This window comes from Bidens hawaiensis, unplaced genomic scaffold (assembly GCF_021521415.1).
Source record: "Bidens hawaiensis isolate Kalapana, Puna unplaced genomic scaffold, B.hawaiensis_p1.1 tig00050724_1, whole genome shotgun sequence".
NCBI classification, from domain to species: Eukaryota; Viridiplantae; Streptophyta; class Magnoliopsida; order Asterales; family Asteraceae; genus Bidens; species Bidens hawaiensis.
Window position 1 is genome coordinate 1 of NW_027499096.1, and position 19,644 is coordinate 19,644.

The 19,644-nt window shown below is 32.5% G+C and overlaps 3 protein-coding genes across 3 annotated transcripts; all 3 read left to right on the forward strand.

The window, feature by feature from the left end:
• Positions 1–10: 10 nt before the first annotated feature.
• LOC143598697 (upstream activation factor subunit spp27-like) lies at positions 11–1,477 on the forward strand. The gene is made up of 4 exons (XM_077076847.1): positions 11–173; positions 271–327; positions 1,021–1,208; positions 1,312–1,477. The coding sequence occupies exons 1-4, from the start codon at positions 116–118 to the stop codon at positions 1,435–1,437; spliced, it is 429 nt and encodes a 142-aa protein (XP_076932962.1). The 5' UTR covers positions 11–115; the 3' UTR covers positions 1,438–1,477.
• A 5,816-nt stretch (positions 1,478–7,293) lies between these two features.
• LOC143598698 (LOB domain-containing protein 10-like) lies at positions 7,294–8,166 on the forward strand. Its single transcript, XM_077076848.1, has one exon. The coding sequence runs from the start codon at positions 7,294–7,296 to the stop codon at positions 8,158–8,160; it is 867 nt and encodes a 288-aa protein (XP_076932963.1). The 3' UTR covers positions 8,161–8,166.
• A 7,694-nt stretch (positions 8,167–15,860) lies between these two features.
• On the forward strand, positions 15,861–19,061 carry LOC143598702 (mitogen-activated protein kinase kinase kinase 5-like). The gene is made up of 10 exons (XM_077076853.1): positions 15,861–16,153; positions 16,598–16,804; positions 16,879–16,966; positions 17,056–17,118; positions 17,194–17,357; positions 17,446–17,521; positions 18,354–18,410; positions 18,587–18,712; positions 18,801–18,950; positions 19,025–19,061. Exons 1-10 carry the CDS (start codon positions 15,861–15,863, stop codon positions 19,052–19,054), a joined length of 1,254 nt encoding a protein of 417 aa, XP_076932968.1. The 3' UTR covers positions 19,055–19,061.
• The last annotated feature ends 583 nt before the right edge of the window (positions 19,062–19,644 follow it).

A 19,644-nucleotide genomic window follows, 5' to 3' on the forward strand; every position in this document is an offset into this window, starting at 1 on the left:
ATAAAAACAACTATGGAGTTACATTCGTGAACATGATCTGCAAGACCCGGCCAATAGAAGGAACATACGTTGTGATGAACCGTTTCGTGAGCTATTTGGTGTGGATAAGATTGATATGTTTCAAATGAATAAGGCTCTTGCTAAGCATATATGGCCATTGAATTCTGATGGTGGTATATCTTCATATCATCGTTCTTCATAGTTATAACTGTAAAGCTTATATTTTTACTTATCTTCTTATTTTCATGATTCGAATTTTATTTTGTGCAGCAGCTCCAGTTAGTGCAGAACCAAAGGAAAAGAAGCCAAAGAAGGAGAAACAAGAAGGTGGGCTCTATTTTTTTTTATAAACTATAGTCAAATAAACAATGACTTTGTTTGATGTACAGATGTTAATCTTCTCAATGGTTTAAAGGTGTGGTTAGGCATGTAAACGAACTGAACGAACACGAATGGAGCACGTTTGTGTTCGTTCGTTTAAGCTTAACTGAACAAACGATCGAACACGAACGAGGTTTTCTGTTCATGCGTGCTTGTTAATAAAGTGAACATGCCCGTGTTTGTTTATGCTCGTTTGTTAATGGTATAAACTATAAACGAATGGTTCACGAACATAAATAAATGGACATAACTGAGCTAAAGCCCATTAAAAGTAAATGTGAACAACAATGTGGGGTCTAAAAAGTTATTTAAACTATTCTAAATTGTAATCGGCCTAAAATATAAAATGAATATATTAACAAACGTAAACGAATGATCTTAAACAACTGTAAACTAACGAACATAAATGAACGTTAACGAACGAACATAACGAATTTGAATGAACGAACATTCATGGACATAAATGTGCGAACGAGGCATGTGTACATGTTCTTTCGATTAACTAAATGAACAAGATTTTTTGTTCATGCTCGTTCATTTATTAAATAAACGAACATAATAATCTTCCCGCCAAATGGTTCACTGAATGTTTGGTTCGTTTGCAAGCTTAGTTGTTGTTTCACTCAGTTTGGCTTACAGACTCAGATGAGCCAAAAAGAAAGAAGAAACAGAAGGGTGCCGGAGGTGGCGGCAGTGGTTCGGGCCTTATGGCTCCGGTTCCACTTTCAGAAGCTTTAGTGAAATTTCTTGGAACAGGTGAAGACGCATTGGCACGTTCGGATGTTGTTAAGAGAATATGGGACTACATTAAACAAAATAACCTCCAGGTACATATGTATGCCTTAACTATTAGTTGTTTTTATTGAATTAAAATATTATTAATGTTGTCATAACTAACGAGTTAAACATTCATCCCGAACATGTCTATAGGATCCCTCGGACAAAAGACGGATTTTATGTGATGATAAGTTGAAAGAGCTCTTTGATGTTGACACATTCAATGGATTCACAGTTTCAAAACTTTTATCAACTCATTTCATAAAGGCAGAAAGGTGAATCTTGCTAGTTAAGAGCATGTAGTTTTGGATAATTTTGGCTTGAATTATTTATTGATAAATATATGTCAGTCAATGAAAATGGATTTTTTAACACTCAAATGAAAATGTGAACACCAGACATGATTATTGAAAACTGGTAGTTTAGCTGATCAAGTTTTTAATGGATTTATATATGCTTATGATCTTCCATCATGAAGATAATTTGATTTACTGTCTCCATCTTATTAAAGAAACATGTTTTAATCTTCTCCTTTGGTCCCGTCGGCCGTCACTTCTCTCCAACTAGACCTTCTCATAATGAATCCCCCCCTCTTCACGACCGTACCGCCACTGTATATTCCTTTCGTGACTCACGTTGTGAGTACTTTCTTTCTGATTAGTGACTGGTTAGATGTTTCAGACCCAAGTGGTGGCTTTGGAGATTGGTAGCAATGAAATGAGTTACTAGTGGTCAAAGATGATTCATTGATTTGGGTCCTCAATAATCATCGAGATTAAGTTGCAACGGGGACACACGGGTGGCAGAGACGTATTAGCAGTGCACATAGAGTTGCGAAGGTGAGGAAACGAAGCGTGGTGTTGTTTAGGTGGCGTATCTACACCCACAGGGCCGGCTCAACGACTTTGGAGGCCTAAATCGAAATGAGATTTGTGGTCATTTCATGACAATTTTGAAAATAAATAAATAAACAAACGCCTATCGAAATGAGATTGATTTTGTGACCATGATATGACAATTTTGAAAATAAATAAATAAAAATTGCCTTGAATTGGTCTCAAACTCATGACCTACATATTAAGAACACACAAGTTTACCAATAGATCAATAAATTATTTCAATTTTAATCTGCCCATTATATTAGATCTACATTTAATGGTTATGTTTTTATTTATTTATTTTGGGATATGAAGGAGTTATTAAGTGTGAGCCAAAAGCTCTTGCTTGGTTTCGCTGGCCTATAGGCCGACCCTGTACACCTGATTCTTTTATATTTAAGCTATCGCTGAATGAAAAATTGTTGGCCAAAGCAAATTCTTGGAAAACATATTAGCAACATGGTCCTTATAAGCTTCCACATACTTTCGTATTGGTTTCCCCGGTCTAAACCTTTTCACGAATGAAGTGATAATGAACTCCAACGTGTATTTTTGTTGTACAATAGGTTGACGCTTTCTAAATTTGTTTCATCGTACAACTTTTGTGTGATGTAACCGTTGTAACTTGTAAACAAGCGTTTTTTTTTTCCTAAACAATAATGAGTTTTGGTACCGTAAGGAACCGATCAATTATGTTCAGAACAATATATATATATATATATATATATATATATATATATATATATATATATATATATATATATTTGTGTCTGGTAAACTATTCCAGATTGTTGGTACCATCCCAATAACGAAGTGAAACAAACCCATACCGATCAAATAGTGTCGTCACCGGTATCAATATTATGGTATATGTTGTCGGTATATGCTCTTATGGTTTTCGATCGATGAAGCATATTTTTATTCCTTTTTAAATACATCATTTTATAAAAGTTTCAGAAATATACTTATTTTTATCTACATTTTTATAAAAGTCACCCGCCCGTTTTAGTACAATTAAGTGACTAGCAACCTAATATAATTCGTAGCATAAACTATATATAGTTTAATAATAGTTACAAAAAAAATTATTTTTGATAGGCCATAAGATTCTAGGTCAAAATGAAACAAATTTAGAAAATCTATACTATATATAATAAATAAAAGTTTTCTTACGCCACGTGTCATTCTTTGATGCATTATTTACTCTTTCTTTCCGTCTCTTTCTCTTATTAATTATAAATTAAATATACATATTTTTAAATTCATTTTGACTTCTATAATTGCTTTTAAAAAACGTATTTTATTTAAAAAAAAGTTAGGTTTGTTTGTTACATATTTTTATAAATTGAGCATTTTTCATGATTTAACGACTTCTCTAATATGCATTATATCATTTATATATATATAAAAACATTTACATATATATGAATCATTTTTGCCTTTAAAACTTACTCGGTTCATTGTTAAAAACACACGGATTTTTAAATGAACCCGACCCGCCTTTTTTTTCTCTGTCCATATATTGTTAATCATAACCATATCGATTTTCTTTTACTGCACATTCTTTGACTAGTCGAAAGCTTTCTTCCACCGATGATAGGTTCGTTTTGTCCAATTGTACCGGTTATGTTCTCATAATACTATTCTACTTTCCAAAGAGCAACTCTTCTCAAAATCTCACTCAAAAGGTTTAAAAGGTGCTGAGTTGGAATCCCATTCTAATTCTAACTAAGGATTCTTGTGGATTCGGAGGATCCAGCTACAGGAGAACCAGGAATGGAGGGCTTTCCCCCCTTTTCCGCCGACTCTTTGGCCTTAACAACGCTGGTGTTAAGAATGAGTGATTGCCCTTCTCCGACCCTTACTGTCCAACTTGAGAGCGGACAGCTAATACGTTCCACTTATTGAATAGGGTTCTATGGTCGGTCCGTGACCCCTGGATGCCGAAGGCGTCCTTGGGGTAATCTCGTAGTTCCTACGGGGTGGAGATGATGGGGTCGGTATATGGATTTTCCTTCCTTTTGCCGTATTTCGCTCAAAGGGTTGAAGGGAGAAAGTGTCATATTTTTAGTGTATCATCTAATGTTGAATCGAAAAAAATATTTAGAGATATATGATTTATTTTTAAATTTGTAAATTATAGTGGCAATTTAACTTTGTACTTATTTTAATGTAATATCATTCTTTTAAATTGTTCAACCCGTGTAGGACACAGGTATCTAACCTAGTAATAGTAATATATAGTTCCATGATTTGACCGAATATGTGGGGAATTTATTGGTGAGAAACGGTGACAGTTTGGATTAGCCTTGACTTCTCATGCGACGTCTTATCTACCTATCTTTGCTTGCCGTATAGACCAGCAGATCATGTATATATAACTAATAACGGTTAATTTTAGGGAAAAATTAACAAAATAAGCATTTATGAAAACAAATTTCAAGTTTTAGATATCATTTATAAGAAATTTCAGAAATAGGTATTAAAACTAGTCGTGACGAGTAGTTTGTAGAACCAATTAAAACTTGCTACGTATCCTTAAACTAATCGTAACGAGCACGCTCACTAATCATTTACTTGTCACAACTAAATAAATTTCATGTCTCGTAATCAACGCCTACGAGTAATTTATAATTAGTCCTTTAGTCGCGACGAATAAATTGTAAGATTAAACTAGTCGCGACGAGTTAACTACTAATAAACTACTCATGTAGGGAATGTAAACCGGGTAAACTAGTCGTCGCGACTAAAGGACTTATGAATTACTCGTGAGCGTTGATTATGAGGCATGAAACTTATTTAGTCGTGACGAGTAAATGATTAGTGAGCGTGTTCGTTAAGGTTAGTTTAAAGACACGTGGAAATTTTTAATTGGTTATACAAACTACTCGTGCGTTATCATAATATACTCGTCACGACTAGTTTATAATAAACATTTTTAGAATTTCTTGTAAATAACACCTAAAACTTAAATTTTTTTTTCATAAATGCTTATTTTCGAACTTTTCACTTCAAATTTTGTAACAAACAATCTACATACGAGAATTATATTTACAATGCTAAGTTATATATGTAAAGGATATTTTCTAAATATAAACATCCAACTATATTAATGATCAATTTACACATACAATATATTAGTTATACATGGTATAAGTTTTTTTTTTTTTTTTAACTTTTTCTTTTTTATTTTTCTTAATTTATATGTAAATGAGTGCTCACCACATACAAGATTTATAACAAACAAATTTGTATTTACATACAAGATGTAGATATATTCACAATTAATGTTAGCTAATTATATATAAAGGAATTTTCCAAATATAAGCCTCTACTTTTGTAATAGCACTTACAACTGACACCAATATTTGAGTGAAACTTTCTAATATAAGATGTCAATCGCCCATACTAATATTGATACTCTATGTTTGAGTCACACCCAAACACCATGAAGGAGAAAACCCATCGTCATAGAAAAACCCCATTGAGTCGGGTTTCAAACATAAGACTATAAAATCACAAACCTTAACCATCACCTCATACCAATGGACTAGAAGGTGTTACATACTAAATAGTAGAGGGATTGAGATTGTAATAGTTGAATAGTTGAGGGTTTATTCCGTGACATTATGTTAACCTGATTGTACTTAAACAATCAGATGAGTAAGAATGAACTATCTATGATTGTAATAGTTGATCGTTGCTTCTGCAACAGAGCCGTTTGACGCCCTAACTTCGATGGTTGCTGTAGAAATTCGAACCCTAACCCAAGGTCTAGAGGAAAGAAAGCTCTAATACCATTGTTACGAACAATTTGATAATCAAGCAAAAGATCGATAAAGAGAAGAAGACAAAAGAAGAAGTTTTACTCAAATCATAGATAGCTCATTCTTATCCGATTGTTTAAGTAAAATAAGGTTAACCTAATTCACAAAAACCCTCAACTATTCAACTATTACAATCGGAATCCTCTACTATTTAGCATGTAACAGATCGCCAACGACACAAACCTTCAATTATTGTGGTTTTTTTCCTCCAAACTTTTATATAAAAGGCACTACAATAAAAGGTTAAAAACTCTCATAACTGATGTTAGATATATTTTTTAAAACTTATATATATAATTTAATTTTGTAATACTTTAATGCACGCACACATAATTAATAACACGTTAAAAAGAAGACAGGGACAAAAAGGAAACTCAGCTTGCCTTTAAATCATCCTTAAGAAATCTACCCTCTCTCTCTCACTCTCACTCTCACAAATCATACGGTCAAAACACAACCCTATTCCAATCAAACGGTGATAACACACCCTATAATTTTCTCACACACATACACACAACAAGACTCATTTAGACACTTATATGATCCATAATTCCATATGCATATACATATTACAATATTACACCTTCACAAGCTACATAATGGTTTAATTAACTCTTCTTCAATAAGCTTTGTGTGTGTCGTATTAGTTTTTCATCTTGGTTGAGATCTTGAAAACGTTGAAGATCGGATCAAAGATCCTTACCATACATCTTATAACAAGGTACATAAATCTTTCAATCAATATACATGTCAAATTAATATGTATTATTATTTCCTTAATATTTATATTATTTGCAGTGTAATTGATCAAGATTTTTTGAGACAAATCAAAAGGTAGGATTAGAATGACTTATGATTCAGTTTTTGTTTCTCTTTCCTTAATTTGTTGATCTACTATTAATATTAAATATATGATGCTGATTATAGGAATCAGGTTATAAACGAGATGCACAAGCTGTAAACGCTTACCGTACTGATTTTATCGATTATCGTGCTGATTATATTGTCATAAGGTGAGTTTCATTTTTTCTTTTACTATATATGGTCCTAATATATATTGGATCTAAAAGTTTTGGTATTATGGTATACGATCATCAATATTATTTTTAGTTTCTTTTAACAATTTTCAATTTGCAAGATTTGAATAAACAAGTTATTTGACTTGGAATTGTGTGTTTCGATACATGAAGAAATTAAGGCTTTAATTACCACCACCTGCTTCTTAATATCGGTAAACGAACCTTCTTGAATTCATGTGCACTTATAAGTTATATTATAATTTACATATAATTGTCAACATGATCACATGTTAATGGTTTTGTGAATTCCATGAATAAATAATATTCTTAAATCTCATCATGAAATAATAATATTTGCAGCTAGTAAATCTCAAGGTGAAGAAGAAAAGGATCATATCAAACATATCAAACATGTCATCTTCAAACTCACCATGTGCGGCTTGCAAGTTTTTACGCCGAAAATGCACGCAAGAATGCGTGTTTGCGCCTTACTTCCCACCGGACCAGCCTCAAAAGTTTGCAAATGTGCACAAAGTGTTTGGTGCTAGTAATGTTGCTAAGATCCTTAATGAACTTAACACTGCTCAACGAGAAGATGCGGTTAACTCATTGGCGTTTGAGGCGGATGCAAGGCTAAAGGATCCGGTTTATGGATGCGTGGGACTAATATCGGTTCTTCAGCACCGGTTAAAGCAAGTTCAAACCGATTTACATAATGCGAAAAGAGAATTAGCTAGTTACATGGGACCTTCTATGATGTTACCAGTTTTGAATCAAGGGTTTATCCCACAAATGCAGAATATGCCGTCGTCGTCCGTGCCAGTATTGCCTTATAACATGCAGCCCATGCTGGGCGTGCCAGGTCCTGGAAGCTTTCGGGACCCACAGCACGCCCAGATAATGGATCCTCAACAACAAGAACAACAGCTGATGCTCTTAAACTACGAGAATCAGCAACAACAACCACCACCACCACAACAACAACAGTCGGTTGATCTAGTAAGGTTTAGCGGCGGGGTGGATATGGCGGCTACTGGGCAGGTGACTGGGAGTGGGTTTAGCCTTATGACGGCTCCGGCAGCCATGTCACCGCCTTTAGGGTTAGCTAGTTCTTATGTGAATAACATGTATCAGATCCAACCGCAGCCGCAGCCACTGCAAGAACAAGATCACCACCTTGATCTACAACCGCATCCGCTGTTGATCCAGCAAGATTCTCAGCCGCCACCGCCGGCTACCGCTAGTGAGGAGGATAGGAGTGTTGCTCCTTCATGTTGATTTTGATAATAATAACCATCTTCAGCTATTCTAATTCATATATTCTTAAACTTTCAATGCAGGTAATTAATTAAGCTTAATTTCTTTCTCTTTACATTATTCTAGAATTGATTGATTAATTGTTATGTTTTATGATTATTGGTGAATTAGAAAATAATACGTAACGCTAATATTATAACACTTTTTATGCAAATATTTTACTATATATATAGAGATAGATTCATGTATACTTCGGGTTTTGCTTTTTATACTTTAACAAGGTAAAACTTGTTAGGTGGGATATAAGAATGATCCCTTACAAGGGATTATTGATGTTATCTTTTACAATTCAATCTATTAAATTTTTTGAACGATCATTTTTATTTGGATTACTGACAGACCACTAACTTATACGATCATTTTCATTCTTCATTTTACGAGTATTAGTTATATACTTATATTCGATCTTAGTTTTATAATTACATACGTACACCATACAAAACATAAACCTCATCACATCTATATTACTGTTTTGAAGTTTTTCAAGTTGAAAAGAGAGGAGTACATGCATTTAGATTTGTGGAAAACTAGTATTATTACTTGTTTTCTTTTTTCTTGAGATTTAAGATTCTATATTTTTTTACTAGTTTTAGAGCCCGTGTCACACACGGGATAATTCAAATTATAAAATTATAAGTAAAGCAAATAATTACATAGCATAAATGAAAAAATGTATTACATCTATGCTTGAATCTATACTATGTGTACATAAATTAATTTTATTTATATCACAAAATGATTTTTTTAATAAACTTAATAAAAAAATGTCCGTGCAAAAACATACCCGAGAACGCTTCTTTCTATTGAAAATTTCATTCTTAATGTCATATATGTATAATTGAAAGAATTTTGGTTATGAACCAATTTCGGAAATAAGACTTCTTATATGATAGTAGTTCTAACTACTCAGCCTAAATACAAAAGAAGCGTTACCTTTATTGATATATTTATCAATTTACCACCCATAAAAGGAAATGGGAACATTAAATTATAACGACGGATGTTTTTCAAAAACTATGTTTTTCTGAGCTACACCATGAAAAAGATTTTGATAAATTTCAAAGAGCTTCTCCACTTTGTCTTAATAACAACATAAAAAATAACATGTTAACCCTCAATTTTGTGAATATTTTGTTTCATTCGATCATGGTTTTGCATGACATGCTTCTCATATAATGTTCTGATCACAATTGAAGGAAAAATTAATGCTAACATAAATATTTCAAATTTGATAAAAGTTAGAAGCATTGATTGGCATGGGGGTGACATGTCGAAAGTGTTTGTCATCTTTTCTTAAATTTTAATATTCGAGGGAAAAATAGTCAATTTGACAAATCTCGAGCCTTTTGATTATTTCAAAAAATGCCCTTAAAAATAAATTTGAAACCCAAATCATGTTTGAAATTCCAAATTTCATCATTTTGACATTTTCAAGTCAATACTTTGAACCCATAACAAATTTGACGATAAATCTATTTGCATTCTCAAACTTTTAAAAATACTCAAATTTTCCATTTTTGACCCATAACAAATTTTGACCTAAATATAATTAACTTGTACCAAACAATCTATTTACCTACTTTTGACCCATAAATTCAAATTAAAGTTCCACAAAAAACCCAAAACAATCGTTGATAAAAAAACTAAGAAATTAAGTATGATAAACTTTGTTATGTCTGAAAGTGATTCGTATATAATATCCTTACATTTTAACATATATATAGTTACTAAATTAACCGAAAAAATAAATGGATAGATTTAAAGAATATATTTATAATTTATAAATTTATATGACAATTTACAATAATAGTAATAATAATAATAGATTAATGGATTGATTTTAAAAAAATTGATCAACTTTTAAGCATATATTTATAATTTAAATAATTAAAAAATTATTTTATAAAATGAAAGCATATCTGAGTTTTGTTTTTCTTTACAATCTTCTACAATATACATATTACAATATGTGAATGAATAACGTTTGAAATTATATTCTTTTTAATCTTTGAGAAACATAATTTGTTGTTGATTTTTGAAATTCACAAAGTATTTTGAAATATATAGTAAAATAATATGTTAATATTTATATTTATAAAAATATATAGATATAATATAAATAGAGTATAAAAGGAAAGTGAATAATTATTGATCTATTACATATATAGTTTTGGAGGGAAAAATTGTTAGAGTTAAACCAAAATATGACAAGTGTCCATAATTATTTTACTTTATTAGAATAGGTAGATAGATTATGTAAGATTATTAATCTAATACAAAAAAGGCTGTTTGCCCTTGCTATAAAGAGGCTTTTCAATTAAGTTTTGATAGGGAATGAAGAGAGTAATTGAATTTATATTCATCAAGATTACACCAAAATGACCCATTTAAGTACTTTTGAGCTTTTGCCCTATTTTTCATTTCGAGTCTTCTAAATAAACCATAGTGACACTGTAATGATAGCATAAACTAGCTTATTTAATGATTTGCCAAAGTATAAGGAGTTAGGGAAACTAATTAATTTGAAGTTCTCGGGTGGTATCACGAAGTACCCGCACCTAGGCTGGACATGTCGCCAAACAAATTTCGCAAAATAACAAGAGATGTCCGAGACAATGATTTGTTCTCTTTCGACCCCTTGCACTAAAAGAAATCTTGGTTCCGCCACTTCACTCAACCTCCACTTTTGATATCCCTTCCCATGGTTCGGCTATAGATTGTTTCAACGGCAAGCTTCTCCATATCCTCCTATAATGAATAGACTTGATTATTTTCATCCAAATGTTTTTCGGGTCGTTTTTATACCTCCACCACCATTTCATAGATAAGGCCATATTTGCGGCTTTATGCTCCCAATACCAAGTCCACAATGGTTTTTCCGATAAGTTTTATCCCATGCAATCCAACATATCTTTTGTGTTTGGGAGTCACCGCCCCAAAGAAATCTTCTTATATCTTTGAGTTCTGAATGGCCTATATATGAAGGTGCTTTAAAGAGTACCGTTAAAAGATAAATAGAGATGCTACCAAGAACAAACTTAATAAATGGGAATTCATCTGCTTCGTAATAGAATAAAGAAATCCCTAATTTTGAGTGTTAAAAAGTTTTCTCAAAGTATACCTTAATTCTAATAGTGTCGAACGCAACGCGAAAGAATTTTATTTTAGAAAAGTAAAATTTTCAGAAAGGATTTTTTGCTTAGAAGAGAATGTGGATGCATCAAGGGCAAAAAAGATATCAAACTAGATCACAATCAATAATGCTTTTTATTCTTCATTCTCACTTCAAATTATAAAATCTCAATGTAAACATATTAAGTATGGAGGAAACATATATTAAAATAATGGTTCCAGAATTCAAAAACTGGGAAAACCACACTCACATGTTCATAGATTTGACGAAGAAAGGTTGTCATCATCAATTAATATTTGATTACTAAAAAAAAACAATATTAAAATTTGATTAAAATAACATATATAAAAAATTACACTTTTAAAAGGTATTGAAAAATACAAATACTTTGAGCACAGTCAATGTAGAGCTAGTGATGGTGCTCGAGTGATGGCGAAGGACTAGCAAGGTCACGAACGTCACATTGTGTGTTGGCAGCAGGTGAACGAAGAGCGAGTGACAGTTTGTTGCGACGAATGAGCTCATGGATCAATTTTCTTTGTCTCTCCTAAGAAAAAAATAGCAAACATTATATAGATTTTATATATAAAACATGATGTAATTTTATAAAATAGCATCAATTTCTTTTATATTTATTTTCGTTTGAGGAAAAGAAAAGCATAATGTAATTTTATAAGTCGCATTTGATTTATTAACCAATGAGATGATTTCATTCACCAAAAGCGGGCTGTCTAGAATGCAAAGGCTTAAGTGCTAACCTTCTTGAGCCTATTTTACCAAGAGCTTGGCAATGATTTTGTAGATGCTATCAAGGAGGTGTATAGGCCGGCATTACGGCTATGAATTGATGTGACTTTTAAGGATTCATATAACGTTGACTAAAGATTATATTTGTTTTTCAATTTTATATTTATGTTCCCATTTCAAGTCAATATCGGTGAGTTGGGTTCAAACTTTAAACTTTTGTTTATTACTTTTGATAATCATTAATCAAGCAATAAAGGATCATATACACAACTTTCATGGGTTATGTACTTATGTGAATAGTTAAATATTAAAAGTTCACACGCCTTACATGATAACAATTATTAGTTAACTTTCTTTTTATGAAAATACTACATGTTCCAAATGAATTTGAGAAGTAGCTAGCTTTTACCTTTTGTCTTTTTGGGCTTACTTTATGTTAACCTCTATGGATGATTTCATAATATAAAAATCTACCAAGAAGCTAGATATCAAGTACATAGACCACCAATTTAATAATAAGTATTGACAACTAAATTCACGTGGCATTTATATTTAAGTACCATCCATCCATATATTTATTTGTACTTAATTGTGTACTTAATCAATACACACATTTGAACAATACTTTAATCAAGTTCATTATACTCGATCTTTATGAATATTTTATAATATAGTTTGATTATGTTACTAATTCTGTCATGCAAAAGTACACTTTTTTTGATAGATATGATAAGTTAATAACTTTTTTTTTCTTTTTTTTTTAAACAATAAACGACTGCTAAACCATCCAAAAGCTCTCAGGGGGCTTGAAATTGTGAGGCCTAATCGACTGAGTGTTGTTTAACCTAGGTTTAAACTCTAGAATATGACACATCTGCAACATCAAATAGAAGAAACTCTTAGGTGAATCTAACGTAAAACTCATAAACACCCCTCCAAAATAAGTTAATAACTTTTAGTTTTGATAAAACTAGTTAAGAAAATTAAGAAATGATCAAACATTCATAAAGATTGAGTTGAACCTATAAAAAGATAAAAGACTTTATTAGTTTTTTCACTCACATAAACAGTGACGAAGGCAGAAATTTTTTTTTATGTGCTCGAGATTTTTTGGTGCTTGATTTACTTTTCCGACATCAAAGTTTTCGGGCACGAATGGGTCGGGCCGGGCCAATCATTGGGCTAGATAAATAAAATGCAATATCACTACCGTAACAAAAATATATAGTTAACAATTAATAAAATACAAACTCATATTAAATAAAAAGATATTACATATGATAATTGTTCCCTACGCGTCTTCATGTTTTGAAAACGATATCTTCAATCGCGAGTTTAAAAAAGAACTCATTTTTTAATATAATAAGTATAAGTATCATTCATATTATCGCCACTCAAATAAGCAAATTCGTCTTCACATGCTTTATTGAAGAAAAAACATTTCACAAACGGAGACCAACAAATATTGGTTGTTGGCGATCGTTGAGACCTTTAGGCGAACCGATGAAGGCGATGAGGCAATGGCTGTCTGGTCGACAGAAAGAAGCTGATCGGTTGCTGAGGCGATGACTGATATTTTTGTTTATTTATTTATTTTTTATTTAGGTATTATGTTTAAAAATGTTAATTAGGTTGGGCTTATTGACCCATTCTATGAGTAATTTTGGGTTTTTTAATAATTTTTATAGTTTTTTAAAAGCTTTTTATATTTTATAAAAAGAATATTCATTACTAAAAAATATAACTAAATTTTTCATAGCCAATGGGTTCGGAATATTTTTTTAAAACGATACTAGGTTCGCTCGCCGAAAAAGAATGAGTTCGCTTGTTAATTCGATACTGTAGGTTATATATAAAACCGAAAAAATACCGGGTTTGACCGAACCCGGTGAAAATAACATGACTCCGTCACTGCACATAAATCCTTTATTTGGAGGGAAAAAAGTGGTTGAATAACGTTAATATTTAGCCGCCGCCATTTTAAGTAGTCGAGTCAAGAAGAAGAAATTAATGTATCGGGGTTCTAGACTTGGACGAAGTCCTGATTTGGTCAACATGCAGCTATTGACTTATTCTAGATGAAACATATATAATACTGTTTGTATTAAGAACATTGATTTCAACTCAAATAACTTGTTAATCAGGTTGATAGGTTGTAAAAAATGGATTAACTAGATCAAAAACGGATTAGCTGGTCGGCCTTTTTAATTAAACAGTTCAACGGATAGACTTGTATACTTAAACAAGTTCACCTAAACACAACCTATTTATTAAGGGATTTTTACATATATCCTCTCCCTAACTTTGCTTATTACATATTTTCCCAACCTTAAACATGTAGTTACATTTTTCCCCTTCTAGTATATAATTACCATATTACTCTCTTCGATTTACAATACCTACCCTTATCAATTTACACGCCTAGTAAAAAAACTCAAACGCCCTTCCATATTCAGAGGACGAACAACACAGCAGTCGCTTCCATATTCACGGCGCCACACTTCCTTCGGCGATCACGCGGCTTCCTCCAGCGTTCGCGCTTATGTTAAAAATATTGAACCTATAAACTATGTAAAAAAATATTTTTTTTTTATATTTGCAAAAGATTAAAAAAATTGACTTCAATTGAATTTATTAGCTTTGATATGATCATCTTAAAACCGACTCGGTTTGGGTTTAAGTTAGAGATATATGTAATTCTTAATATTAAGAAGGGGATATATGTAAATTGGTTTATTAAGGGTAAAATAGTCAATTGGTTAGTTAATTTTAATGAAATGGAGAGATATGTAATTTATGTTGTTTAGAGAGGGGAGATATGTAATTAAATGTTTAGCATTAGGGAAATATGTAATAAGAGAAATTAGGGAGAGGATATATATAAATGCCCCATTTATTAAAGATGTTACATATAACAACTCAAAACCTGCTTAGTTTTTTTATTTTTTATATGTTCATATAAAAAAGTTGCATTCACCGGTTAAAATCATGCTTTGAAATTGAACATGATAACTATGGTTGTTATATTTAACTGTAAGTCGTAACCCGACCAATACCATAGCCCCTCGAACCTGAATAAGCCATAATCGATGAACCCTAACCTGATAAACTAAAAACCTGAATGCGATCTACAGTGAGTTGATTCGGTTAACGATTTTATTTTCTAGATTTCAAGTCAACCCGAAAAACCCGAGTTGATAATCTATATGCCACTGCTTATCTTTATACTTAAACGAATTCACAATAGAGTATAAGCATTCCATGGATGTTAGTTAGGTATGAGCTTGATAGCGACACTGAAAATATAGGTATCGAAAATACTGGTACCGGAAAACCTCTAAAATATGTATCGGTAGCGAAAATAATCGATACGTACGATACCGATACCGGAGGCAAAATTTGAAAAAATAAAGTAGGGTACCGATCCCACATAAATTGTTGGTGATCTCAAAAAATATATCTTAAAACTTATACACTAAAAGTCAAAGTGTAAGTAACAAACAATTGGTAAACATGTCTATTTCTCCCATTTACCTTTTTTTTTTTCTGCCAATCAGTAAATGCAAAAGGAGTTGTATGTTGCACTTTGAATAAGTCAAAGTGTTTGACCTTCCCGCGTTAATGTATAATAGCTATAACTATAACTATAAATACTAAACAAATAAACTCCTAATCGATGTCACTTCTTCTTCTCCAACGGATTAACGGACGAACAGCAAAGCCGGAGCATAATAACCCGAAAACCGGCATAACTCGCTAGTTGTTGACTCGCTGAATTGAAATGCAGTGGTTGTATACCGCATTTTCTTCATTTTCTTCTCCGTCATCTTCTTCTTCTTCTACCGCAGATGATAATATTCGTACGAAGCACAAGAAACTCAATGATAACAACGACGTCGTTCAGGCCTCCTTCTCTTTGCCTCTTCCGGATTTAAAATCTCTCATGAAGCATGAATTAGTTGGGAGTCGTAAATCTAATAACATATTCCCCTCGCCTGAATCCGCAAATAAGAAATGCGCCAAAAAAAGCCGAAACGTTGGAGCTAGTCACACCGATTCTGAGCGACCTCCGGGGTACGATTTAAGTATTCACTGTCTTTTATTATTTTACCATAGATCATTAACATTGCAATATCAAGATGAGATCTGTACTGTACTAGTACGGTACCAAAAAGTACATAATCATTTTTTTTTGTTTGGTACCATTGAAAATGTCGAAACTCAATGGTACCAATACTGAAAAAAAAACAAATACAGGCAATGATTGAGTTTGGCTGGTACCGGTATTCAGTAAAAAATGCTCATCCCTAATTACCGTTGCCGGTAACTGCCTAAATAATTTGACTATATAGGGCAACTTAGATATTAAAAAATGTAATATCAAGTGGAATTGATTCACTTTTTATTATATTTCTCATTTTGGCATAGCCAGTCTAGATTATTCAAGAACACCAAGTGTTGCATATTATTCTGATCAGACTATTCCTCAAAAAATATGCATAATTCATCTGTTCATAGCCCAAATCTTAGTCGACCTGACCGCAACGCCCGAGTCCACCAGTTGCCTCTCCCTCCAGGAGCTGCAGGACTTGCATATTCTTCTTCCTCACCACAAACCATTAACAAACCTGATTTTGTGGCAAAGACACCGAGACAAAGCCAATTGAAAAAGGGAAAACTTATAGGTCGCGGGACGTTTGGAAGTGTTTATGTTGGCTCTAACAGGTCTGTTAACATTGCATGCCTAGTGTTTGCTATCATATGGTGCATATAGACTGATAATATTTTATGTTTAATAGAGAGACTGGAGCTTTATGTGCAATGAAAGAAGTTGAAATACTACCAGATGACCCTAAATCCGCGGAGTCTATTAAACAATTACAGCAAGTTAGTATATTTTATAATCTGTTAAGTCTTTGATTATGCATATTTGGGCCTTTTGGCTTGTATTCATAATATTCTTATTCTCTTTTCAGGAAATTGATGTTTTAAGTAAGCTGAAACATCCAAACATTGTACAATACTATGGTAGCGAAATCGTAAGTTTTTCTTCTTTTTCTAAATGTAATTAATATTTATAGAAGAGATTTACATTAATGATCAAACGCATGCAGGTTGAGGACCGGTTTTACATATATTTGGAGTATGTTCATCCTGGTTCAATCAATAAGTATGTTCGTGATCATTGTGGAGGAATGACCGAGTCTATTGTACGAAATTTTACACGGCATATTGTATCTGGGCTGGCTTACTTGCATAGCACAAAGACCATACACAGGTAACCGTTACGTGTTTTATTGTGTAATGAAAGTTGATGCAACTAATTGTATGCTATATGCATCTTTGAGCACAAATGCGTTTTGTAGGGATATCAAAGGGGCTAATTTGCTAGTTGATGCTAATGGTGTTGTGAAGCTTGCTGACTTTGGGATGGCTAAACATGTAAGACTCTAGCCACTAGGCCTGTAAACGAACCGAACGCTTAGTAAACAATTCGTGAACCACTCGGTAGGAAGTTTGTTTATGCTCAACACATGAACAAAAACTTTCATTCATTTAGTTAACCGAACAGACGTTAACACATGCCTCATTCATTCATTTATGTTCGTGAACTGTAGTTTACTTCAATTCGTTTACCTTCGTTGTATGTCTGTTAGTTTATATTTCCTTAAGTTTGTTCTTTTACGTTCGTTAATATATATATATATATGTGTGTGTTTTTTTTGTATTAATACAACTTATTATAGTTTTAATAACTTTTTAAGCCCAACACATTGGCCTTCACATTATTTTTAACTAGTTTTAGTTCATCTATGTTCGTTTGTTACCTTCGTGAATCATTCGCTTATACTGTTAATAAACGAACATAAACGAACCCAAACATGTTTATTTTCTAAACAAACGAACACATCTAAGAAAACCTTGTTCGTTTAAGTATTCATGCTCGATTGCTTGTTTGGTTAAAGCTAAACGCATGAACAAGAACATGCTCCGTTCATGTTCGTTTGGTTTGTTTACAAACCTACTAGCCACGTTATATCATTGTGTTTATCTGCTTTCTAGTTTCTTAATGTTGTAGTAGTGGTCAAATACTCAAATCAAAGAATTTAGGTCAAACAGGTCAAACGGGTCAAACAGGTTGAAAGCCATCCAAAGTCTAATTTAATCAATAAGACTTCATAAATCATTTTATTCAAAGACCCCGATTATACTGTAATAGTTTAATGTTTCATTTACGCAAAGAACGTATTAAAACTTTGATCTTGTTGCACAGCTAGATGGACAAGTTAGTCTTTCTCTGAAAGGAAGCCCCTACTGGATGGCTCCAGAGGTATTATTGATCATCATTTAATTACTGATTAAATAAATTTGATATAATAATCTTAAGGGCTTGCGGCGCAGCTTGTTGCCCATTTGTCTTCTGTCATGATGTAAACATTATATTTCATTATAAGTAAAGGCTGTCTTGATTTGATATAATTATTGATATAATAATCTTAACTGCAGCTCTTACAAGGTGAGCCACAAAAAGATGATAATCCTGATCTTGCTCTAGCTGTTGATATATGGAGTTTGGGTTGCACAATCATCGAGATGATGAACGGGAAACCTCCTTGGAGTGAGTATGAAGCGGTAAGCAGAAGATAGTATTTTAGTTATGTTTTTGAATTTAAATTTTAACTTAAATCATGACTCACTATTTGAAGTATGCATAATGCAGCCTGCAGCAATGTTTAAGGTCACGAAGGAGAGTCCGCCAATACCTGAAACAATGTCACCGGATGGTAAAGATTTCTTACGCGGTTGCTTTATTAGGAATCCTGCTGAAAGGCCAACTGCTAGCATGTTACTTGAACATAAGTTCTTGAAGGTAATTTTTATTTTAGGTGATAATGTTATAAACTTATATATAACAAAGTTTGAAGAGTTAATTTCATTTTTCAGGTGCAAAACATAAGAGAACATTCAAGATAACAGTAGCTACAATTGTTATTTTATGGATTATTTGAAAATGCATTTATATAATGTTAGGATAACTTATTATGCTATTGAAATTGTGTAGTTTATAACTGTATATAGTATAGATCTTATAGTATTTCTTATATTGTGTAACCTTAACCCCGACACACTAAAAATCATTCAACCCGAACTCGAACGGTTTAATCCATTTATCTAAACAGGTTGACGTGCTGTAAAGACATACAGGTTGGCAGATTGTTATAATATAATTAATGAGTTTAACGGATTGTAAACGGGTTGGCCAGATCAAATACATATATTTTATTCTAGTTTCAAATGGGTTGCCAGGTTGTTTAACTAAACGGGCTAAACATGTCTACCTAAACACGGCCGTGTATAATTAAATGGATTAAATAGCGCGTTTATCAAAAGAGTTTATAACATAAACCTGATTATTTTGATGTCGTGTTTCGTATAAGACTTGGACTAAATCCCTTTGTTTTTAAGTTTCTGTCCGGTATGTATATATGCATGTACACATGTATGTATTTTTTATATATATACATCAAGGTTGCAAAAGTTGCTAGACGGCCGACTAGGGAGTT

Bases quoted from the DNA above. Each gene is read 5' to 3' on its own strand.
- LOC143598702 (XM_077076853.1), top strand. From the start codon at position 15,861: ATGCAGTGGTTGTATACCGCATTTTCTTCATTTTCTTCTCCGTCATCT. The intron at 17,358-17,445 runs GTAACCGTTACG...TGCGTTTTGTAG, and splicing joins AGCACAAAGACCATACACAG to GGATATCAAAGGGGCTAATT. The intron at 18,411-18,586 runs GTATTATTGATC...TCTTAACTGCAG, and splicing joins CCTACTGGATGGCTCCAGAG to CTCTTACAAGGTGAGCCACA.
- LOC143598697 (XM_077076847.1), top strand. From the start codon at position 116: ATGTTTCAAATGAATAAGGCTCTTGCTAAGCATATATGGCCATTGAAT. The intron at 174-270 runs GTATATCTTCAT...TATTTTGTGCAG, and splicing joins GCCATTGAATTCTGATGGTG to CAGCTCCAGTTAGTGCAGAA. The intron at 1,209-1,311 runs GTACATATGTAT...ACATGTCTATAG, and splicing joins TTAAACAAAATAACCTCCAG to GATCCCTCGGACAAAAGACG.
- LOC143598698 (XM_077076848.1), top strand. From the start codon at position 7,294: ATGTCATCTTCAAACTCACCATGTGCGGCTTGCAAGTTTTTACGCCGA.